Genomic DNA, 21,100 nt, shown 5'->3' with positions numbered 1-21,100 from the left:
TTTCCATTTTCTAGTGTCTTCTTTTATTTCTTGAAACAATGTTTTATAGTTTCTTTGCGTAGGACCTTCATCTCTTTAGTCAAGTTGACTTCAAGATATTTGAGTTTGTGTGGCACTAATGTGAATGGGTTTTTTTCAATGTCCATTTCTTCCCTATTATTATTGGTGTATAAAAATGCCATTGATTTTTGTGTGTTAATTTTGTAGCCTGCCACCTTGCTATATGAATCTATTGTTTCTAGAAGCTTTTGAGTAGAGTCTTTAGGGTTTTCTAAGTAGAGTATCATGTCATCTGTAAACAGTGAGAGTTTGAATTCTTTCTTTCTTATCTGGATTCCCTTGATATCTTTTTCTTGGCTAATCGCTATAACAAGTACTTACAGTACTATGTTGAATAGCAGTGGTGAGAGAGGACAGCCTTGTCTTGTACCAGAATTTAGAGAAAAGGCTTTTAGTTTTTCTCCATTGAGGATGATATTTGCCATTGGCTTGTGATAGCTGGCCTAAACTATATTGAGAAAAGTTCCTTTCATTCCCATCTTGCTGAGAATTTTTTATCAAGAATAGGTGTTGAATCTTATCAAATGCTCTCAGCGTCTATTGATATGATCATGTGATTTTTATTTTTCTTGTTGTTCATGTGTTATGTTGATAGATTTATGGATTTTAAACCATCCATACATTCCTAAGATAAAATATACTTTATCGTAGTGAATTATCTTCTTGATGATGCATTGGATCCTATTTGCCAGGATTTCGTTGAGGATCTTTGCATCTGTGTTCATCAGGGATATTGGTCTGTAATTTTCTGTCAGCACTGATTGTTCTTGTTCTTTGTGATTTGTGCCAGTCTCTGTGGTATGACATAGTACCTCATCGTTGTTTTGATTTGCATCTCACTGATGATTAATGCTGTGGAGCACTTTTCATGTGCCTTTTGGCCATTTGTATTTCTTCTTTGAGAAATTGTCTGTTCATTTCTTCTCCCCATTTTAATGGGGTTAGATGTTTTATTCTTGTTAAGTTCTGTCAGTACCTTCTATATCTTATATATTAGTCACTTTATTTGATGGATATTGGGTGAATAGTTTCTCCCATTTGTGGGTGGACTTTGTAAACTTATTACTATTTATTTTGAGGTGCAGAGACTTCTCAGATTAATATAGTCCCATCTGTTTAAATTCACTTCCTCTTGCTTGGAGAGTGCTGTTTTCTCCTTGAAGATGCCTTTAGTCTAAATGTCATGGAGTACTTTTTCATGGAGTGTTTTAACTTACGTGTTGTTCTATATACCTTCTGGTTTGGGGTCTAATACAAGGTCTTTAATCCATTTGGATTTGACCTTTGTGACGGTGTTAGATGGAGTCTGCATTTGGTTTTTTGCAGATGGCTGACCAGTTGCCCCAACACCACATGTTGATGAGGCTTTCCTTGCTCCACTTTACATTTCTTGCACATTTTCAAAGGTTATTGGGTTATATGTCTAGGGCACATTCTCAAAATGCTCAAGTCTATTCCACTGATCTGAGGGTCTGTCTCTATTACTATTACTACTATGACTATAGCTTTGTGATACAATTTAAAGTTGGGGAAAGTGATGTCTCTCATATTTCTTTCTCCTAAGGGTTGCTGTAGCTGTTTGTGGGTGTTTATCTTTCCAAATAAATTTCAGAAATGTTTGATCCCCATCTTTGAAGAATGTCATTGGTATCCTTAGAGGGATTGCATTAAATCTTTAAATGCTTTGGGGGAGTATTGCCATTTTAATGATGTTAATCCTCCTCACCCATGAGCAGGGTATGTGTCTCCATTTCCTTGTATCATCTTTATTTCTTGAAGCATGGTTTTGTAGTTTTTTTTGTATAAGTCCTTAATCTCCTTAGTTAAGTTGACTCTAAGATATTTGAGTTTGTGTGACACTAATGTGAATGCAATTGTTTTCTGAATTTCCATTTCTTCTCTATAGTTATTGCTCTATCAGAAGGCCATTAATTTTTGCATGTTAATTTTGCAGCTTGACACTTCGGTATATGAAACTATTGTTTCTAGAAGCTTTTTTGATAGTCTTTAGGATTTTTATATATAGTATCTTGTCATTTGCAATTAGTGAGAGCTTGATTTCTTCCTTATGTATCTGGATTTCCTTGATATTTTTTTTCTTGCCTAATGCTATGGCAATAATAACTTTCAGCACTATGCTGAATAGGTGTGCCGAGAGTTCAGCCTTGTCTTGTACCAGATTTTAGGCTTTTACTTATTTTACACTGAGAATAATGTTTTCCATTGGCTTGTGGTAGATGGCCTTGACTATATTGAGAAAAGTTACTTCCATTCCCATCTTGATGAAAGTTTTGATCAAGAATGGGTGTTGGACCTTATTGAATTCTATTTCTACATCTATTAATATGATCATATGGTTTTATTTTTGTTGATATGGTGTATTATATTGATTGATTTACATATATTAAACCATCCTTGCATTCCTGAAATGAAATCTAATTGGTCATGGTGTATGATCTTTTTGATGAGGTGTTGGATCCTATATGTCAGTATTTTGTTGAGGATCTTTGCATCTGTGTTCATCAGGAATATTGCTCTGTAGTTTTCTCTTCATTGAGCATCTTTTGCTTTTGTATCAGGGTGATGCTAGCTTCATAAAAACTCTTGGGAGTGTTTAGAGCCTGAAAAGGATTGGTATTAGTTCCTCTAAAAAGGTTTGAAAGAATTCATTAGTGAATCCATCTGAGCCTTGGCTTTTGTTTTTTGGAAGACTTTTGATTAGCATTTTAATTTCCTCAATAGTAATGGGGCTGTTTAGATATGCTAGATCATTATAAGAGTCCAAGTATTTATCCATTTCTTCGAGGTACTCATGTTTTGTTGGTATAGAGTTTCTCAAAGTAGTATCTGTTTACCTTTTGAATCTCTGCAGTATCTGTAGTGACCTTCACTTTTCATTTCTAATCTGGCTTATTAAGTTTTTCTTCTTTTCTCTGTGAGTTTTGCCAGTGGTTTATCAATCCTGTTTATTTTTTCAAAGAACCAATTTTTGCTTTCATTGATGTTTCAGATTGTTTTTTGGATTTCCACTTCATTGATTTCTCTGTAAGCTTTGTTATTTCTTCCTGCCTAACTATTTTGGTTCCATTTGTTGATCATTTTCTAATTTTATAAGCTATGTTATTAAGCTTTTTGTGTCGGCCTTTTCTTCCTTTATGATGTGTGCTTGCAAAGCTATAAATTTTCCTCTTAGTACCACTTTTGCTATGTCCATAAATTCTGATAATTTGTGTCTTTATTGGCATTTGTTCCCAAGAATGTTTTGATTTCCTCTTTGATTTTATCTCTGACCCACTGGTCAGTAGTGAGCTCTTTAATTTACAGGTTTTAATGTTTTTCTTCCGTGTCCCTTTGAAGTTCACTTCTAATTTCAGCACACTGCGATCTGAGAAGGTAGTCTGTATAATTTCTATCCTCTTGACTTTATGGAGATATGTTTTATGGGCAAGCATTTGTTCTATCCTGGAGAATGACACATGTGCATTGGAGAAATATCTGTATCCAGTTTTCTAGGGATGGAGTGGCATATATATATATACTATTCCACTTTCTTCCATTTCTCTTTTCAGAGCTAGTATATTCTTGTTTGTTTTCAGCCTGGTTGATCTATTAAGGAGTGACAGGGCAGTGTTGAAGTCTCCAACTATTATTGTGTTGCTATTGATATATTCTTTTATATTTGTCATTAATTGTATTAAATATTTTGCTGGTCCCTCATTGAGGTGTAGAAGCATTGAATGTAACTGAGCCAGGGGGAATACCAGTGCAAAGCAGCTGCAATACTCGCATAAATTCCAATTTAACTTTTGACCTTGTCCAGCTGAGGCCTCCTCAGACAGAACAGAAACAGACTGTGAAGGAGAGTAAGTTGCAGACTCAAAACAGTGTCCCAGATGCTGATGCCCACCACCTTTCTGCAGAATGTGCTTTATGAAAGGCCTGGAGGCCCTCAACTTAATTAATTAAGGAAACTGAACAACTGTGTGAATGTATAGATTGTGTGTATTTCTGTCTGTGTTGTAAGAAAACCCCTTTCTTGGATGTACATGCTCAGTGAAATAAGTCAGAAGGAGAGAGAGATGCAGAATAGTCTCACTCATTTATGGGTTTTAAGAAAAATAAAAGTCATTTTTGTAACAATCCTCAGAGACAATGAGAGGAAGGCTGGAACACCAGCTCATTCCATAAAGCTCACCACAAAGAGTGGTGAGTACAGCTATAGAAATAACTACACAGAGAACTATAATAATCAAGTGAATGAATGAGGGAACTGGAAAGCCTGTCTGGAGTACAGGTGGGGGTGGGGTACGATGGAGGGAGATTTGGGACATTGGTGGCGGGAATGTTGCACTGGTGAAGGGGGTGTTCTTTACATGACTGAAACCTAATCACAATCATTTATGTAATCAAGATATTCAAATAAAGAGAAAAAAAGAAAAAAAGAAAACCCCTTTCTCTATCTCTCAACACCTTCACCTTTGGCCTTGGAGCATTCTCCTCCTGTACCTTTTGATATTGGTTTTATGAAAAAATAAAATATCTTGCTGTTGCAATCAAAATTACCAAATGAAGCAGTTTCTTCAAGTGGATTTTTGACTGTTGATTTTGATCAACAGTTGTAGAAGATCACCATCACACCTTAGGATGAATTACTTCATTAACTAAACACTATCCAATATTTACCCCATCCGAGGGTCTTTTTTAACAAATATAAGAGGGGAATTTTTTTATCATATACATGTAAAATCACTTTACTTTTTCCTTTCACCTATTTTGAGATACTTAGCCCAAGTACCCTTAATTATGTCAACGTTGAACATAAGGTAATTTATGTTAAACCCTGGCTAATAAAAGTGGCCGGGAAAGCAGCAGAGGGAAGAAGCTTGGCTGTCTCAGTAAGATACAAGAAACTGCTCAACAACCCCTGGCTAAAAATATACTTTTACTGTGATTCTGATTTCTTGTGAAAAACTGCAAGTCGAGACCTCACATACCCACTTCATGGATTGAGAGGAGTAGCATCATTAAAATGACAATACTTCCCAAAGCACTGTACAAATTTACTGAAAATATCTTATCAGGCCAAGTTGAGATTATTGTGAATCCCAATTTTAATTTGTAAATTTTGCAATTCTTTTTATATTTTTTGATTTTTGGGTTACACCCGGTTGTGCTTAAAGGTTACTCCTGGCTTTGTGCTCATAAATTCCTCTTGGCAGGCACAGGAGACCATATGGGACACGGTGTTTCAAATCGCCACCCATCCTGGCTTGGCTGCGCGCAAGGCAAGTGCCCTACTGCTGTGCTATCTCTCCAGCCCTTGCAATTCTTCTTCTTCTTCTTCTTCTTCTTCTTCTTCTTCTTCTTCTTCTTCTTCTTCTTCTTCTTCTTCTTCTTCTTCTTCTTCTTCTTCTTCTTTTTGCGGGCATCATTTGGACTTTACTCAGCAATGTTCTGAGTCTACTATTGGTTCTGCACTCAGGAATCACTTTTTATGGTGCTTGGGGACCATATGGGATACCAGGAATTAAATCCAGACAGCTGTGTACAAGGAAAGCACCCTATCTGCTGTGCTATCACTTTGGTCCCTGGTTGTAATATATTTATATTACGTATTTATATATGTATATATACATATATTTATATTCAGTTTTGAAGGTATACCCAGCAGTACTTAGCAATTTCTCCTAGATCTATGGTCGGGGACTACTGAAAGTGATAGGAGGACCATGTGAGGTACCAAGAATCAAACTGTGTCTGATGTGTGGATATCAATAACTTTACTGCTTGTACTTATATTGACATTGTCACATAATTTTTAACTTGATTTCCCCCACAAAAGTCAGAAAATTCAAATATGTATTATTTTGGGGACCAGAAAAATAAATTGAAACATTCAAAATTATTTTCAGGGATGGAGAAATAGTATGTAGGTAGAGAACTTGCCTTGCACACAAACAATTTAGGTTCAATCCCAAACACCCAGTCCCCCAAACCCAACCTGGAGTAGTCCTTGATAACAGCCAGTAGTACATTCTGAACATCACTGGATAGAGCCCAACTACACCCAAAGACAAATATCTATTATTATAATAATCAACAATAATAAAGCATGTGAATGAGTTAAAGTTAACTCCTTAAGGAGTTAACACTTTTAGCTTTTAGATATTATCATTATTCAGCAGTATCTTTCTTATGAATTCTCTTGTATATCTTGGTAATAAGAGACATGGGTGGAATTTTATGTATAAATATAATAAACATTATTGTTTTTTCTCATATAAAACAAAACAGTGCATTTTCCTAATTTCTGTTATTTTTTTTTTACCATTACCTTCCCTTTGTTATCCTAATTGTTGCAATGTCCCAGGGTTCATATACTTAATTGTGATGCTCACTTACTTTTGGCTGCATTACACATTACAACATCCACAGTGTTCTTTGGACAGTTCGGAGCCATGTGGTATGGTACTGGGGATCTCATGCATAGGTGCTCTACCACCAAACCATACTGTCAGGCTCACCATCTTATCTTGAAATATTTTTTAACAAAATGATGAATTGAGAAAGAAGTCTGCAGTTGTTATCCTCCTAAGTGAATATAAGCATCTAGTGTTTCCTTATTTTTATATTATATTTCAATAATTTTACTTGGGCATATATCTCTTTGACCACACAATTAAAGATGCCTACAAATAAGTTAGCTGTTTTTTTCTTAATGAGAGATGATAATTAAAAACTTGTACCTAATTATTTTAACTGTATCAGCATAATTACATAAAGAAGCCAGTACTACAGTCTCTGAATCATGATTAAAAAATTTGCAGTGTGATATTTCATTTCCTATGGAATAGACTTTCTTTTTTTCTGGTCAAACAGATGATTTTATTTTATTTTTTTTAATTTTTGTTTTGAACAAAGTGGATTACAAATCTTTCATAGTAAATTTTTTAGGTACATAGTGATATTGAATCAGGGCCACTCCTACCACCAATGTTGTCCTCTCTCAACCCCTGTTCCCAGCATGCATCCCACACACCCCTCCTTTACCACCCAGGTTGCTAGTATAAGTGGTCCCCTCAGTGTCTAGTATGTCTGATCATTTTTTAATTTCTACTTAATGTTCATACAACTGTCTGGTCTTGGTACCCTCCATTATTTCTTACTCAATTTGTGAGGTGAAATAAGATGGTTCAAATTATGTGGTTCTGCTTGAAGAAAAAAATAAAATATAATGGGACAAAAATCAAACAAGCTAAAAATGGGAAGAGTCCTTCTAGAGGCTATAAATATCAGTTTAAGCGGAGAAGGGGAAAAAGGGAGAAACCTAACAACAATACTAAAATCTTTTTTTTAAAAAGTGCCAGGGATAATCTGGGTCAGAATAGCAGTAATGGGAGTCTCCAGGGTGACCTTGTGGTGCTTCAGTAGAGCTGTCTGGGAATCACATAGAAGACATGTACTTTAAATACTGTATTATATCTTAATCCACAAATTTATCCTTACTTTTAAAATATTATGTAACATCTATTATTTTAAAATTGGGGATAAAGATTATTGTTAAAAATATGTAAGACTTTCTCATGCTTTATGGCAACTATTTTTTAAGTCTTGTGGTCAATTCTTCCCAATAGAGTAATTTTAAAGGTGGGTCATTTTGATAATAAACAACGTTTTGGTTTACTTGTATAAGTTAGAAGCTACTCAGGTTTAAGAAAGAGTTGAAAAAATGATTGATCATTAAGAGAGATATGATACATATTAAAGAACAAATTTTTTGTGTATAAAAAAATCAAACAAAATACTAGAAAAGCACCATAGCAATAAAGATACCAACTGCACAATAACCACAGTCCTGAAATAAAAAAAAAAAAAACAAAGCACACACACAAAAAAGAAAATCCATGGAAAAAAACAAGAATAAAGAACAATAGCAAAACCAAAAAAAAAGTTAATTTGTGTTTCTCTCTCTCTCTCTTTTTTTTCTTGCATAGGCACAGTAAATATTGGTGAAATTAGAAAGGAAATTCCCTAGGCCTAAGATATACAGGATTTCTCCGCCCTTGAAGTACACTGTCATGGGAATAACCAGAGGCTCCATACATGTTGTTTTACTCTCCCCCTTGGTCCTTTGGTGGTATCTGGAAACTTTCTGCTCCATCGTCGATGATAAAATCCTGCTTTCTATCAGAGGTTGCAATGAACTAGTAAAAAGTTTGCGGTTCCCCAGTCCCCCTTCCTCTAGTGTATAGCAACTGGAAATTGCCACAGTCTGGACTTTGTTGTCAGATGACAGCACTGAAGAGATGCTTGAGGGCTGAACTTGATGTAGAAGTAAAAAGAACTCAGTGGTTTCCTTGGTACTGCTTTTGACAGAAAGTCTTTTTTTAAAAAGCCATCTTATGCCAGAAAATATATGAGGAATGTAGTATAACTGGTTGTTAAAATACTCATAGAGCCATAATAACCACCATAAGTACTAATCTACTCTGCTTTCTTATGACTGAAGAAGTTAAACCATAATAATTATTTGCTTATCTCTTTGTGAGATTTTTTTTTTAAAAATTAGACCCATATCAGGTGTGCTCAGAGATTACTCCTGGCTCTACACTCAGGAAACACATCTGGCAGTGCTTAGGATATGCCAGAATTGAACTTTCATCAGCTGCTACTAGGTGTACTATCTGTCTTGCCCCCAGTTGTAGGGGGTCTTATTGGGGGGCTCATATCCGTTGGTTATCAGGACTTACTCCTAACTTTACACTGAATGATCACTTAGGGGGGGCATCTGGGAAATGAACCCAGATTGGCTATGTGCAAGACGCACTGTACCATTTCTCCAGTCCTATGCTTAACCCGTTGGAAGGACTATGTAGTTGCTCTTATTGTCCATGGCCTATTCCCATTACTGGTTAATTTTAAAGTAGTTGCAAATCAACTATACGATCATTTTCATTTTTCTCTGCTTTTTCACTGGCCTGGTGTTTGTTTTCTCTCTTCTAGGACTCATTGTTGGGGTGATCCTAAGGTATGGAACCCCTGCCACCAGTGGCCATGACAAGTCACTCAGCTGCACTCAGGAAGACAGGGCATTCAGCACCTTGTTAGTGAATGTCAGTGGGAAATTCTTTGAGTATACCTTGAAAGGAGAAATCAGCCCTGGCAAGATCAACAATGTAGAGAAAAATGACATGCTGAGGAAGGTGAGCTGGGCTTAATTGTCATATTGACATTGTTGGTGATTTTCTGATTCTATCTTGATCCTGTGTAGGGAAATAGTTTCAAATTCCTATAACATCAAAAGCTTGCCAAAAGCTTCCAAAAGAAGAATTCAGTTTTGAAATTGAGCCTTTCAACATTATTTGTATCTGTTATTGATATGGTTACCAGTTACACAGTGAGTTTATACATTCCTACTCTGCTCATCTCTCTTTCCAACCCTTATAGATAGCTTCCCTACTATGACTCTGGTTATGGCTTAGAAATAGTTATTCTTTTCTTCCCCCCTATTCTTTTCTTAAAATAATTCAAATTTTCATTTTAAGATAATTTATTCAGTGTTTAAACATATAATACTCAATTCTGCTATGATCAATAAATATTGAGTTGAGATCCCGATTTCATTATTTATGGCCAAAGACTTAGTGAATCTTTGAAGAGAGAATTTCCTGCTAACTTAGAACTTAAGTCCAAATACTTTCTAATTTGTTATAGCAGGTTGATTTTCCATCTCCTTCTAAGGTGATTATGCAATAGATCTGCATTTGTTCACCTATAATCTTTATAGAGCCAGGTTTATTGACAAGTTTTGGAGATTCTATTTTAGCATACTGCAAGCCTTTCACTCAAGCCCAGTGTAGATGGTGCTCCAAAATTTAAATGGTCATTGTTCTGTGACTCTTCCCTAGTTCTTAAAAATTGTCAGCCAGCATTAAAATGACCACCTATTTTGACCCTAATGGTAAACCTAGTGAACTCTTTACTCTCCTTTCTTCATAAGAATGCATGGGACTTTCATAAATATTTATGAAATTAGATGCAACTGAGAAGTGCAGATGCCTTTTCTACATTGCTGCAGCACTATTCACAATAGCCAGGATATGGAAATACCCAAGTGTCTGAGAACAGATGAGTGTATAAAGAAACTGATACATCCACATAATGCAGTGCTGTGCAGCTGTTAGTAAAAATGAAAATATGAAATTTGCTTATACTGAGCAAAATGAGTGAGAGGGTTAGTGATAGACACAAAATAATCGCAGTCATTGGTGGGTATAAAATATAATATGGTAATAGCATCCAAAGACAATATGATGAGGGCCAGGAAGACTAGTCCATGATAAGAAATTTGGCACAAATAATTGGGTAGTGCAGTTAGGACAGAGAAGATACCAATATGAAAATGAGAGTTGGTGTGCTTGCTTTGGCAGCACATATACTAAAATTGGAACAATACAGAGAAGATTAGCATGGGCCCTGCACAAGGATGACACACAAATTCATGAAGCATTCCATAAAAAAATGAAAAAGAAAATGAGAGTTGGAAATGATCACTTTGGACAAGAACTAGGTGCTGAAAGGAGATACCCCTTCAATAACAATATTGCAAAGCACAGTGTCTTATAGAGAAGAAAAATGTCAGCCATAGAGGCAGATGGGGGAGGTCAAGGAAGTGGGAGGGAAATGGTGACAATGTGGCAGCAAATGTGCATTGGTAAAAGGTATTGTACATTATATGACTAAAATTCAATCATGAACAACTTTATAACTATGTATTTGATTTATTTCAATTAAAGAATTTCTTTATGAAAAATGAAGCTGAGGAATGTATCCAATGTAAATACCTTGCTAAGGCTCTATTAATGGCTGCTTTTGCCCTTCATACTCAAGAAGATAGGAGTAAAAAGGGTATGAGATCTTAGCTCATATCCATCCTGTAGATAGAAGATGAAGCTGACTTTTTCTTCTGTTTAGAAAACCATTTATTCAAATCCCTTCTATTTAAAACTGGACCACATAAAGCAAAGGCAGAAGAACAAAAAAGACTGAGATCATTGTTGTTTATTTAGAGGAAAATTAAGTGTTGAGGCAATATGGTTGAGTATTGGTGTGGGGATTAGGAAATTCTTGTGCTACATTTCATTTACTCCTAGTGTCCTCATACTAGACAGATACTGTTCAATGCCCTTTCTTATTCTGATATTTTCTGTTTTGTAGAATACTCACATTCTACATAATAAATAATATAAGAATGAAACATAACATGAGAGAAGCACTATACTTTTAAGTAGGATGATTGAACTTTCCTGTTTTGAAAGGGAAGCACTAACTTTTAATAATTAAAACAAATATTTATAAATAATTAACAAAAACCAATTAATACCACATATTTTAATATGATTTGAGGGTTCATAAATTAGGTTGCTTATGGTTATAAGGCTTATAGCTTAGTTCTTTTCTTGATTTAATAAATCTTACTCTGATACTGTCTAATAATGATTAATAGTTTCACAGTAATTTTTCTGTATAAAATCTGCAGGTAATTTCAGTTTACTTACAGCTGATGAAATTAGGTTGATGTTCAGGTAGTCCTTAGCATTATTTGTAGGTTCTGGGTCTAGGTCGCATCATGTATGAATAAAGAGATTTAAATTCAAAAATAAGTTTATATGGATTCTGTGACATGATCCAGGAAATCATTAATCATGATTACATTTTTAAATAGAACTTGAGTCTTAAGTTTGAGTAAAACCAAGATGCATTCATTTCTTATTTAAAAAAGATTTCACCATGTTCTCAAAATTGATCTGAAAGATTGTATCTCAATATGTATTAAACAATACACTAAGAATAGTAGTTGAAGTGCTGTGAGTGGAAAACACAAGTTCACGGAAGAACTGTGCCTCTTCTCCTGGAATGAATCTGTGATTTTTCACATTTTTCTGACATTTGCTTTAAATATTCAAACTTTAGTTAGTGGCTGAAATATTAAGCAAATACTATAGCATCAATTGTTGTTGCACTAAGACTTGTTTTTCCCCCTTTGGGAACTTTCAGGTAACATTTGATCCAGAAGTATTTTTCAACATTCTATTGCCTCCAATTATTTTCCATGCTGGATACAGTTTAAAGAAGGTAAGATATTTTTGCAAATATTTATTTTTAAATTTTAGCTTAGATAATGTGGTTTGCCATATTGTTAATGATATGTTTCTTGCATATATTTCTTGTACTTTCAGCACTACACCCTCCACTATAATATCTTGCTTCCCTCTACTATCATTCCAGTGTCATTTCTCACCCCCATAGCCCACTATGGCCAGCTTCCTATTAAAAACCAATTCTCAGTTTCTGTTGCATTTGAATATTTGTTATTTGCTTAATGTGATTTGCCTAATATCCTAGATATGGCATATGAGAGAGATCATTTTGTGTTTGTCCCTCTCCTTCTGACTAATACCACTCAGTATCATACTCTCCAGATCCATCTATGTGGCAGCAAATTGCATAACTTTATATTTTCTTTTAGCTGAGTAGTAGTCCATATTTTGACCACTATGGGTATTAATGACAATAGATATGCAAATGCATTTTTAAATATAGTTTTTTTGTGCCCTTGTGATACATGTCAGAAATAAAGGTTGTTGGGTCATATAGAAACTCAATTACTGGGGCCGGCGAGGTGGCGCTAGTGGTAAGGTGTCTGCCTTGCAAGCGCTAGCCAAGGAAAGATCGCGACCGCGGTTCGATCCCCCAGCGTCCCATATGGTCCCCACAAGCCAGGGGCAATTTCTTAGCACTTAGCCAGGAGTAACCCTTGAGTATCAAACGGGTGTGGCCTGAAAAAACAAAAAAAAAAAAAAAAGAAACTCAATTACTTTTTTTTTTTGAGAAGTGTCCATATTGTTTTTCTAAAAGACCATATGGAACAATTGACATTTCAATCAGCAGTGAATGAGTATCCCTTTTTTCTACATCCCTGTCAACACTTGTTGTTTTTGTTCTTAGTGATAAATGCCAGTTTCACTAGTGAGAGATACTATATCATTGCTGTTTTGATTTGCATTTCCCTAATGATAAGAGTTATAGAATATCTTTTGGCCATCTGTATGTCTTTAAAAATGTTTCTGTTTATACCCTCATTTTTGATGGGGTTGACTTTTTATTCCTTGTAAAGTTCTCCTAGCTTGTGGAGAGTCTTTTTATTCTGGTCATTTCTATTGTGGTGCAGAGCTTCTTAGTTTGATGTATTTCAATTTATTTATTTATACTTATTCTTGCTTGACAAAGGGTATCGAATCATTAAAGATACCTCTAGATTCAGTGTTCTGAAATGTTCTATCTACCCATGTTTTCCCTCAATATAATTTGTGGATGCAGGTTTAAGGTTAAGATACTTAATCCATTTTGATTTGGGGCGACACCAGGTAGTGTTCAATGGTTATTCTCAGATATACATTCAAGAATTACTTCTAGTGGTTCTTAGGTGACCATATAGGGTGCTGGGGATTGAACCTCATTTGGTTTCATGGAAGACAAGAGATCTATATGCTGTACCATCTCTCCTACCCTATTTGATTTGACTTTTGTTCATGTGTAAGAGAGGGAGCTAATTTCATTTATTTTTGCATGGACAGGTTAGATTCCATTTGTTGAACAGGCTTTTCTTATGGAACATCTTACCCATTTATCATTTTTGTCCTTTTATCATATATATAAAAATATAAAATATTATTTTTATATTTTTTCTTTTTTCACATATTTTATATTTATTTAAGCACCATGATTACAAGCATGATTGTAGTTGGGTTCAGTCATAAACAGAACATCCCCTTCACCAGTGCAACATTCACACCACCAATGCCTCCCCTCCTTCAGCAACCCCTCACCGTATTTGAGACAGGCATGCTACTTCTCTCTCTCTCTCATTAAGATTGTTATAATAGTTGATAGTGTAGTTATTTCACTAACTGCACTCACCATTCTTTTTGGTGAGCTTCATGTTGTGAGACAGTCCTTCCAACCCTCATCTCTATTGTCTCTGGGCATTATTAAAATAATGTCCTTTAATTTTTTTAAAACCCATAGATGAGTGAAAATATTCTGTGCTATCTCTCTCCATCTGACTTATTTACCTCAGCTTAATAGATTCCATATAAATCCACGTATAGAAAAATTTCATGACTTCATCTCTCCTGATAGCTGCATAACACTCCATTGTGTATATATACCACCGTTTCCTTAGCCATTCATCTGTTGAAGGAAATCTTGGTTGTTTCCAGAGTCTGGTTATTGTAAAAAGCACTGCAATAAATATAGGTGTGAGGATGGCATTATTGTTTTGCATTTTTGTGTTCCTAGGATATATACCTAGGAGTGGCATAACTGGATCATATGGGAGGTCAACTTCCCAGCTTTTTGATGAATCTACATATTTTTTTTCATAAAGGCTAGACTAGACAGCATTCCCACCAGCAGCGAATGAGAGTTCCTTTCTCTCTACATCCCCACCAGCACTGATTGTTCTTATTCGTTGTGATGTGTGCCAGTCTCTGTGGTGTGAGATGGAACTTCATCATTGTTTTGATTTGTATCTCCCTGATTGTTAGTGATGTGGAGCATTTTTATGAGCCTTTTGGCCATTTGTAATTCTTCTTTGAGGAAGTGTCTGTTCATTTCTTCTCCCCATTTTTTATGGGGTTAGATTTTCTTTTCTTCTTAGGTTCTATCAGTACCTTGTATATTTTTTATATTAGCCCCGTATCTGATGGATATTGGGTGAATAGTTTCTTCCTAGAAAGAAAAGTGGGTGGCTTTTGTATCCTAGGAACTATTTTCTTTGAGGTGCAGAACCTTCTCAGCTTAATATAGTTCAATCGGTTTATCTCTGCTTCCATTTGTTTGGAGAGTGCTGTTTCCTCCTCGAAGAGGCCTTTAGTCTCAATATCATGGAGTGTTTTACCTATGTGTTTTTTGGGGGATCACACCTGGCAGTGCTCAGGGGTTAATCCTGGCTTTATGCTCAGTAATCATTCCTGGCAGGCTCAGGGGACCATATGGGATGCCAGAATTTGAATCACCGACCTTCTGCTTACAAGGCAAATGCCTTACTTCCATGCTATCTCTCCGGCCCCTTCCTATGTGTTTTTCTATGTACATTATGGTTTTGAGTCTGATATCAAGGCCTTTAATTAATTTGGATTTGACCTTTGTTCCTGATGTTAGATGGGGGTCTGAGTTTGCTTTTTTGCAAGTGAATAACCAGTTGTGCCAATACCACTTGTTGAAAAAGTTTTCCTGCTACATTTTGGATTTCTTGACCTTTTACCAAAGAATAGTTGATTGTATGCCTGGGGAAGATTCTCTGAATACTCAAGGCTATTTCCTGATCTGAGGATCTGTTGTTATTCCAATACCATGCTATTTTAATAATTACTGTTTTGTAATACAATTTAAAATTGGGGAAAGTAATGCCTCCCTCATTCCTTTTCTCAAGGACTGCTTTAGCTATTCTTGGATGTTTATTGTTCCAAATAAATTTCAGGAGTGTTTGATCCACTTCTTTGAAGAACGTCATGGATAACTTTAGAGGGATTGCAATAAATATTTACAATGCTTTGGAGAGTGTTGCCATTTTAATTATACTAATCCTGTCAATCCATGAGCAGTATGTGTATCTCCATTTACTTGTGTCCTCTCTTTTTTCTTAAAGCAGGCTTTCGTAGTTTTCCTTGTATAGGTCCTTCACCTCTTTAGTTAAGTTGACTCCAAGATATTTGAGTTTGTGTGGCACTAAAGTAAAGGGGATTACTTTTTAATGTCCGTTTCTTCTCTATCATTATTGGTGTATAAGAAGGTCATTGATTTTTGCGTGTTAATTTTGTAGCATGCCACTTTGCTATATGAATATCTTGTTTCTAGAAAATTTTTGGCAGTCTTTAGGGTTTTCTTTTTTAAATAATTTTTATTGTGACCAAGGTGAATTATGAATCTTTCACAGTAATATATAAGGTACATAGTGATAATGAATTAGGGCCATTACCACCACCATTATTGTCCTCACTCCACCCCTGTTCCCAGCATGCATCCTATATTTCCCTCAATTGTCCCTGGGACTGCTAGTGTAACTATTGCCCTCTGTGTATAGCTTGTTGTAGATTGAGTTTCAATTCTGTTGTTGTTTACTTTGGGTTTGTATTTTAAGTCTGATCATCTTTTATTTACACTCAATGTTCATATGACTGTTTGGTCCTGGTACAATCCATTTTCCCCCCTAAATTCATGAGGCAGAACAAGATGATTCAAGTTTTGTGGTTCTATTTGAAAAATAAAACTGGGAGTATTCTGTCTATTGGTTATAAATATCAATTTAAAATAGAAAAGGGAAAAAAGAAGAAAAAGGTAACAAAAAAACCCAGTAACTACAAAAAACCACTCTGCAACAAAAACAACCACCAAATAATAATGACAAGAATGAAAAGAAGGGGCCGGGTGGTGGCACTAGAGGTAAGGTGCCTGCGCTAGCCTTGGATGGACCGCGGTTCGATCCCCCAGTGTCCCACATTGTCCCCCAAGCCAGCAGCGACTTCTGAGCACATAGCCACGAGTAACCCCTGAGCGTCACGGGTGTGGCCCAACCCCCCCCCAAAAAAAAGAATGAAAAGAAAAAAAGAAAAGGAAAAAATAGAAAAGAGAAGAAAAATAAACAAAAGAAAAAAGACACAGGAACAAGGGCTGGTGTGGCAAGGTTTTATGCTTCCTTTTTTTTTTTTTGCTAGGCAAAGCAAGTATTGGGGGAAATTAGAAAGGGACTTCCCTGTGCCAAAGATATACAGGTTTTCTAGGCCTTTGAAGCATACTGCCATGGGAACAACTACAGACTACATAAACGCTCTTTAAGGTTTTCTAAATATAGTATCATGTCATCGGCAATCAGCAAGAGCTTGACTTCTTCATTTTCTATCTAGATGACCTTGATATATTTTTCTTGCCTAATCACTAGGGCAAGTAATTTTAGTACTATTTTGAATAGGAGTGGTGAGAGAGGGCAGTCTTGTTTTGTACCATATTTTAGAGGAAAGGCTTTTAGTTTATCTCCATTGAGAATAATATTTGTCATTGGCTTCTTGTAGATGGCCTTGACTATATTGAGATATGTTCCTTTCATTCCCATCCAGATGAGTGTATTTTTTTAAATCAAGAATGGGTGTTGGTTGGGGCAGGAACAGTGGCACAGGCTGTAAGGCATCTGCCTTGCACGTGCTAGGCTAGGATGGACCGTGGTCCGATCCCCTGGCATCCCATATGGTCCCCCAAGCCAAGAGCTATTTCTGAGTGCATATCTAGGTGTAACCTCTGAGTGTCCCCGGGTGTGGCTGAAAAAAAAAACAAAAACAAAAACAAATGGGTATTGGACCTTACTGAATATTCTGCATCTATTGAAATGATTATACGAGCCACTCAGCCTAAAGTCCAAGAAAGATGGAGTGAGTAAAAACCAGCTATCATGGATGCCAGACAGAGAAGTGACACCTTTGTCTGTGAAAAAGTTGGCTTTACTGTGAAGTTGGCAACTGGGAGAAGCTGAGGGGACCTGTGTGTTTCTCTTCTCTGGTCTCCTGAAGATCTTCTGAGAGGGCCAGGAAGGGCCCCCAAAACTGTCTCCTAGAGGCCCCTGAAGAGCACAGCTGCTCTGCTTCACTTTGTGAAGCAAAGCACTTGTATTTATTTTTTTATTTTTATTTTTTACAGCATTATTTATGGTACATAGTGGCAACGAATAAGGGGCACTCCCACCCCAGTGCTGTCCTCCCTCCACCCCCGTTTCCAGCATGCATCTCATATTTCCCTCCTTCCCCCCCCCAGAATACTAGTGCATCTGGTCTCCACTTTATAGCTTGTTGTAGATTGTATATTCTGTTGTCGTTTGCGATAAAAAGGATAAGAAGAAAAAAGAAAAAAGAGAAAAAAGGAAGAGAGAAAAATTGGCCGCAACTACCAAAAAAAAAGAGAAAAAGAAAAAATGCACCTGCTAATGAGAAAAGAAAAAAAATTACCAAATAATAATCACAGGAGTGAAAAGAGAAGAGAAAAGTGGAGGAAAGAAGGAAAATAAAGTAAAAAACTAACAAGTCAAAACAAAACAAGAAAAAGAAGGGATGCTGCAGTGGTAGGATTTGGCGTTCCCTCCACTTTTTTTTTGTATAGGCACAGTAAGCATTGGGGGAGATTGGGAATTCCCGTGGCCTAGGAGATTCAGGGCTTCTCCATCCTTGAAGCATACCATCATGGGATCAACCCCTGGCTCCATAGGTGTTCATTAGCTCATCCCAAGGGCTTTGTATGTGGTGACAGGAAACTTTCCTCTCAGTGTGGGTGAGACAATGAGGCCACTGTATCCAGTGTTCTTGGCATTTGTACAGGTCCTAAGACAGGGTCTAGGTTAGAGTCTTTACGATTCTAAAGGTTCTGTTCCACCATTGTTGTGTACAGTCTTATGTATCAGATGCTCCTTGTTTTCATTCAGTCCCCAAGCCGAAGTATGGGATATTATGTATCTAAGGGTTCTGCTCAGCCTCTGTTGTCCAAGTTGGGCCTCTGCAATAAGAAATCCTTTTTTTAAAAATAAGAGTTCTGGTCCACAGTCTAGGGCACGGTTTTCCTTATCAGTCCCCAGGATAGTGCTGCCCAGTCATATCTGTCAAAGTCAATTTTCTGTACATGGTGCTCTTATTTTTGCTGTACATCTTCTGGTTTCCATCCAGTGTTAGGTGAGGTGATAAGACAACTTGATCTTGGGTCAAGTTGTCATTTCCTCATTGTCATATCAAAATGGTACAAGTTAGTGCCAGAGCTGTGCTATAATTCTCCCAATGGAGTTGGTTCCTGGAGTTGTTGCCCAGAGCTGTATCAGTTCTACTTCTGGGATCTGGGGTTTGGAGTTGAACTGCCACTGTCCAATCCCCTGGAGACTGGGTTGTATCCACATGACACATGTCCAGGATGAGAGGCACCCTAGTGTTATAAAAAGTGTAAGGTCTTATCCCTAGAAGATAAGATCTTATTTCTGTGTCTATGGTTTCCCCTTGTTTACTGTGCCCATACAAAAACGTATGGTTTCATGTTGGATTGCTGGTGCTATTCTGGGTAAGGATGCTGGTTTTACTCACACTTTCTGTGGTCTGTTTTTGATCTGCCATTTTATCCCAGGTAAGGCTTTAGTCCAAGCAGCACCAAAAATGATAATGATAGCAAGAATATGAATACATTAAAATAGAACAGATAAATAAACCTGTGTTTAAAAAGAAAAAAAGAAAAAAGAAAGAAAGAAACAAAGGTATTTGAAGACAACAGGTGATAGTTGAGTTTGAGACATGTTTTGTGGCATTACGGAACCCTATATTGTCCTTGAACTAGGAGTTTTGCTGAAGCTGATTCTGGTATCATGCAACAGTTCATAGTTTGATGGGGGTGAGAGGGGCCACCAAGCATGGGTCAGCGGGCGTGTTGGTTGTAGTTCTTTGTTGAGGCATGAGATGGGGACCTAGAGGGTGTCTTTCAATGAGGAGCTGGGTGGTGGTCTGTTGGGGCAGAAGGTCAGTCTTGGTGTCTATCCAGTTAGGAACAGAAAAATGAGGGACGGCTTTCCTGACATGTGTGCTCTGCTGGGTCCAACTGCAGGCTCCCTCTCCAGTTTGAAAATAGAAAGAGGAGGGCTTTCCCTCCTCTGCCTGCCCCCCAGGGCCTGAGTTGCCAGGGCCGGCCATGAAGACCCACCTGGTGTGGGGGGCTCTCAGTCTCCTGTTCCAAGTGTTCAGTCCAGGAGGTCTGTGGCCCACTGTCTGCCCAGAGACCTTGACATACCAGAAAAACGAGGGACGGCTTTCCTGGCATGTGCGCTCTGCTGGGTCCAACTGCAGGCTTCCTCTCCAGTTTGAAAATTGAAAGAAGAGGGGTTTCCCTCCTCCGTCCGCCCCCCAGGGCCCAAGTTGCCAGGGCCGGCCATGAAGACCCGCCTGGTGGGTGGGGTCTCAGTCTCCTGGACTAAGTGTTCAGTCCAGGAGGCCTGTGGCCTGCTGTCTGCCCAGAGACCCTGACATACCAGAAAAAAGAGGGATGGCTTTCCTGGCATGTGCGCTCTGCTGGATCCAACTCCTCTTTCTAACTAATAAACCCCACAACAAGATGCAAAAAAAAATCACACTACAAGTGTGACAATGGGGAAACATCGCAGGCAAACACCATGCATAGAAAATGAAGATGATAGCTCTGATGACCCAAAAAACACAAACCATCTGATTAACCTCTCAGATAACACTCTGAAATTAGATGTGAACTACAAAGAGACACAGAAGGAAAACTTTAACACATGGAAATTAAGCAGCATACTATTGGACAACCAGTGAGTCCGAGATGAAATCAAAGAGGAAATCAGAACTTTCCTGGAAACAAATGCAATGAAAATAAAAACTATCAGAATCTATGGGACACAGCAAAGGAGGCACTGAGAGTAAAATTTATAGCTTTGCAACACACATCAGGAAGGAAAAGGGGCATACCTGAACAGCTTAATGATGCTGCTTATAAAATTAGAGAATGGTCAACAAAGGAACCAAACAGAGGGAGACAGAGGGAAATAACAAAGCTTAGAGCAGAAATCAATGAAGTGGAAACCAAAAAACAATACAATAGATAAACGAAAGTAGAAGTTGATTTTTTAGAAAAATCAACTAGCTTGATAGACTATTAGCAAACTCACAAAGAAATGGAAAGAGAAACTTGATAACCCGTATTAGAAATGAAAAAGGGGAGATCACAACAGACATTGCAGAGATTCAAAGGGTAATCATACACTACTTTGAGAAACTCTGTGCGACTAAATATGAGAACCTGGAAGAAATGGATAAATTCATGGACTCATTACCTTCCATGGTTGGATAAGGATGATGTAGCATATTTGAACATCCCCATCACTTTTGAGGAAATTAAAATGGTATTCAAATGTTTGCCCAAAAACAAAAGCCCAGGTCCAAATCGATTT

At 37.1% G+C, this 21,100-nt stretch overlaps 1 protein-coding gene and 1 non-coding gene across 3 annotated transcripts in view; both read left to right on the top strand.

Annotated features, from left to right (window-relative positions):
• Positions 1 to 21,100, top strand: part of SLC9A7 (solute carrier family 9 member A7) — a 175,565-nt gene that overhangs the window by 64,568 nt on the left and 89,897 nt on the right. For both annotated transcript variants that reach the window (XM_049767224.1, XM_049767225.1), the window contains exons 2-3: positions 9,064 to 9,263; positions 12,118 to 12,195. In XM_049767224.1, coding sequence (XP_049623181.1) covers positions 9,064 to 9,263; positions 12,118 to 12,195 — 278 coding nt within the window. The remainder of the gene's footprint in view (positions 1 to 9,063; positions 9,264 to 12,117; positions 12,196 to 21,100) is intronic.
• Positions 10,475 to 10,581, top strand: LOC126000256 (U6 spliceosomal RNA). The gene has a single exon (XR_007492611.1). It is a non-coding gene; the product is annotated as a U6 spliceosomal RNA (small nuclear RNA).

Source organism: Suncus etruscus, chromosome X (genome assembly GCF_024139225.1).
Source record: "Suncus etruscus isolate mSunEtr1 chromosome X, mSunEtr1.pri.cur, whole genome shotgun sequence".
Lineage (NCBI taxonomy): Eukaryota > Metazoa > Chordata > Mammalia > Eulipotyphla > Soricidae > Suncus > Suncus etruscus.
This window is presented reverse-complemented; position numbering and strand designations above follow the sequence as displayed.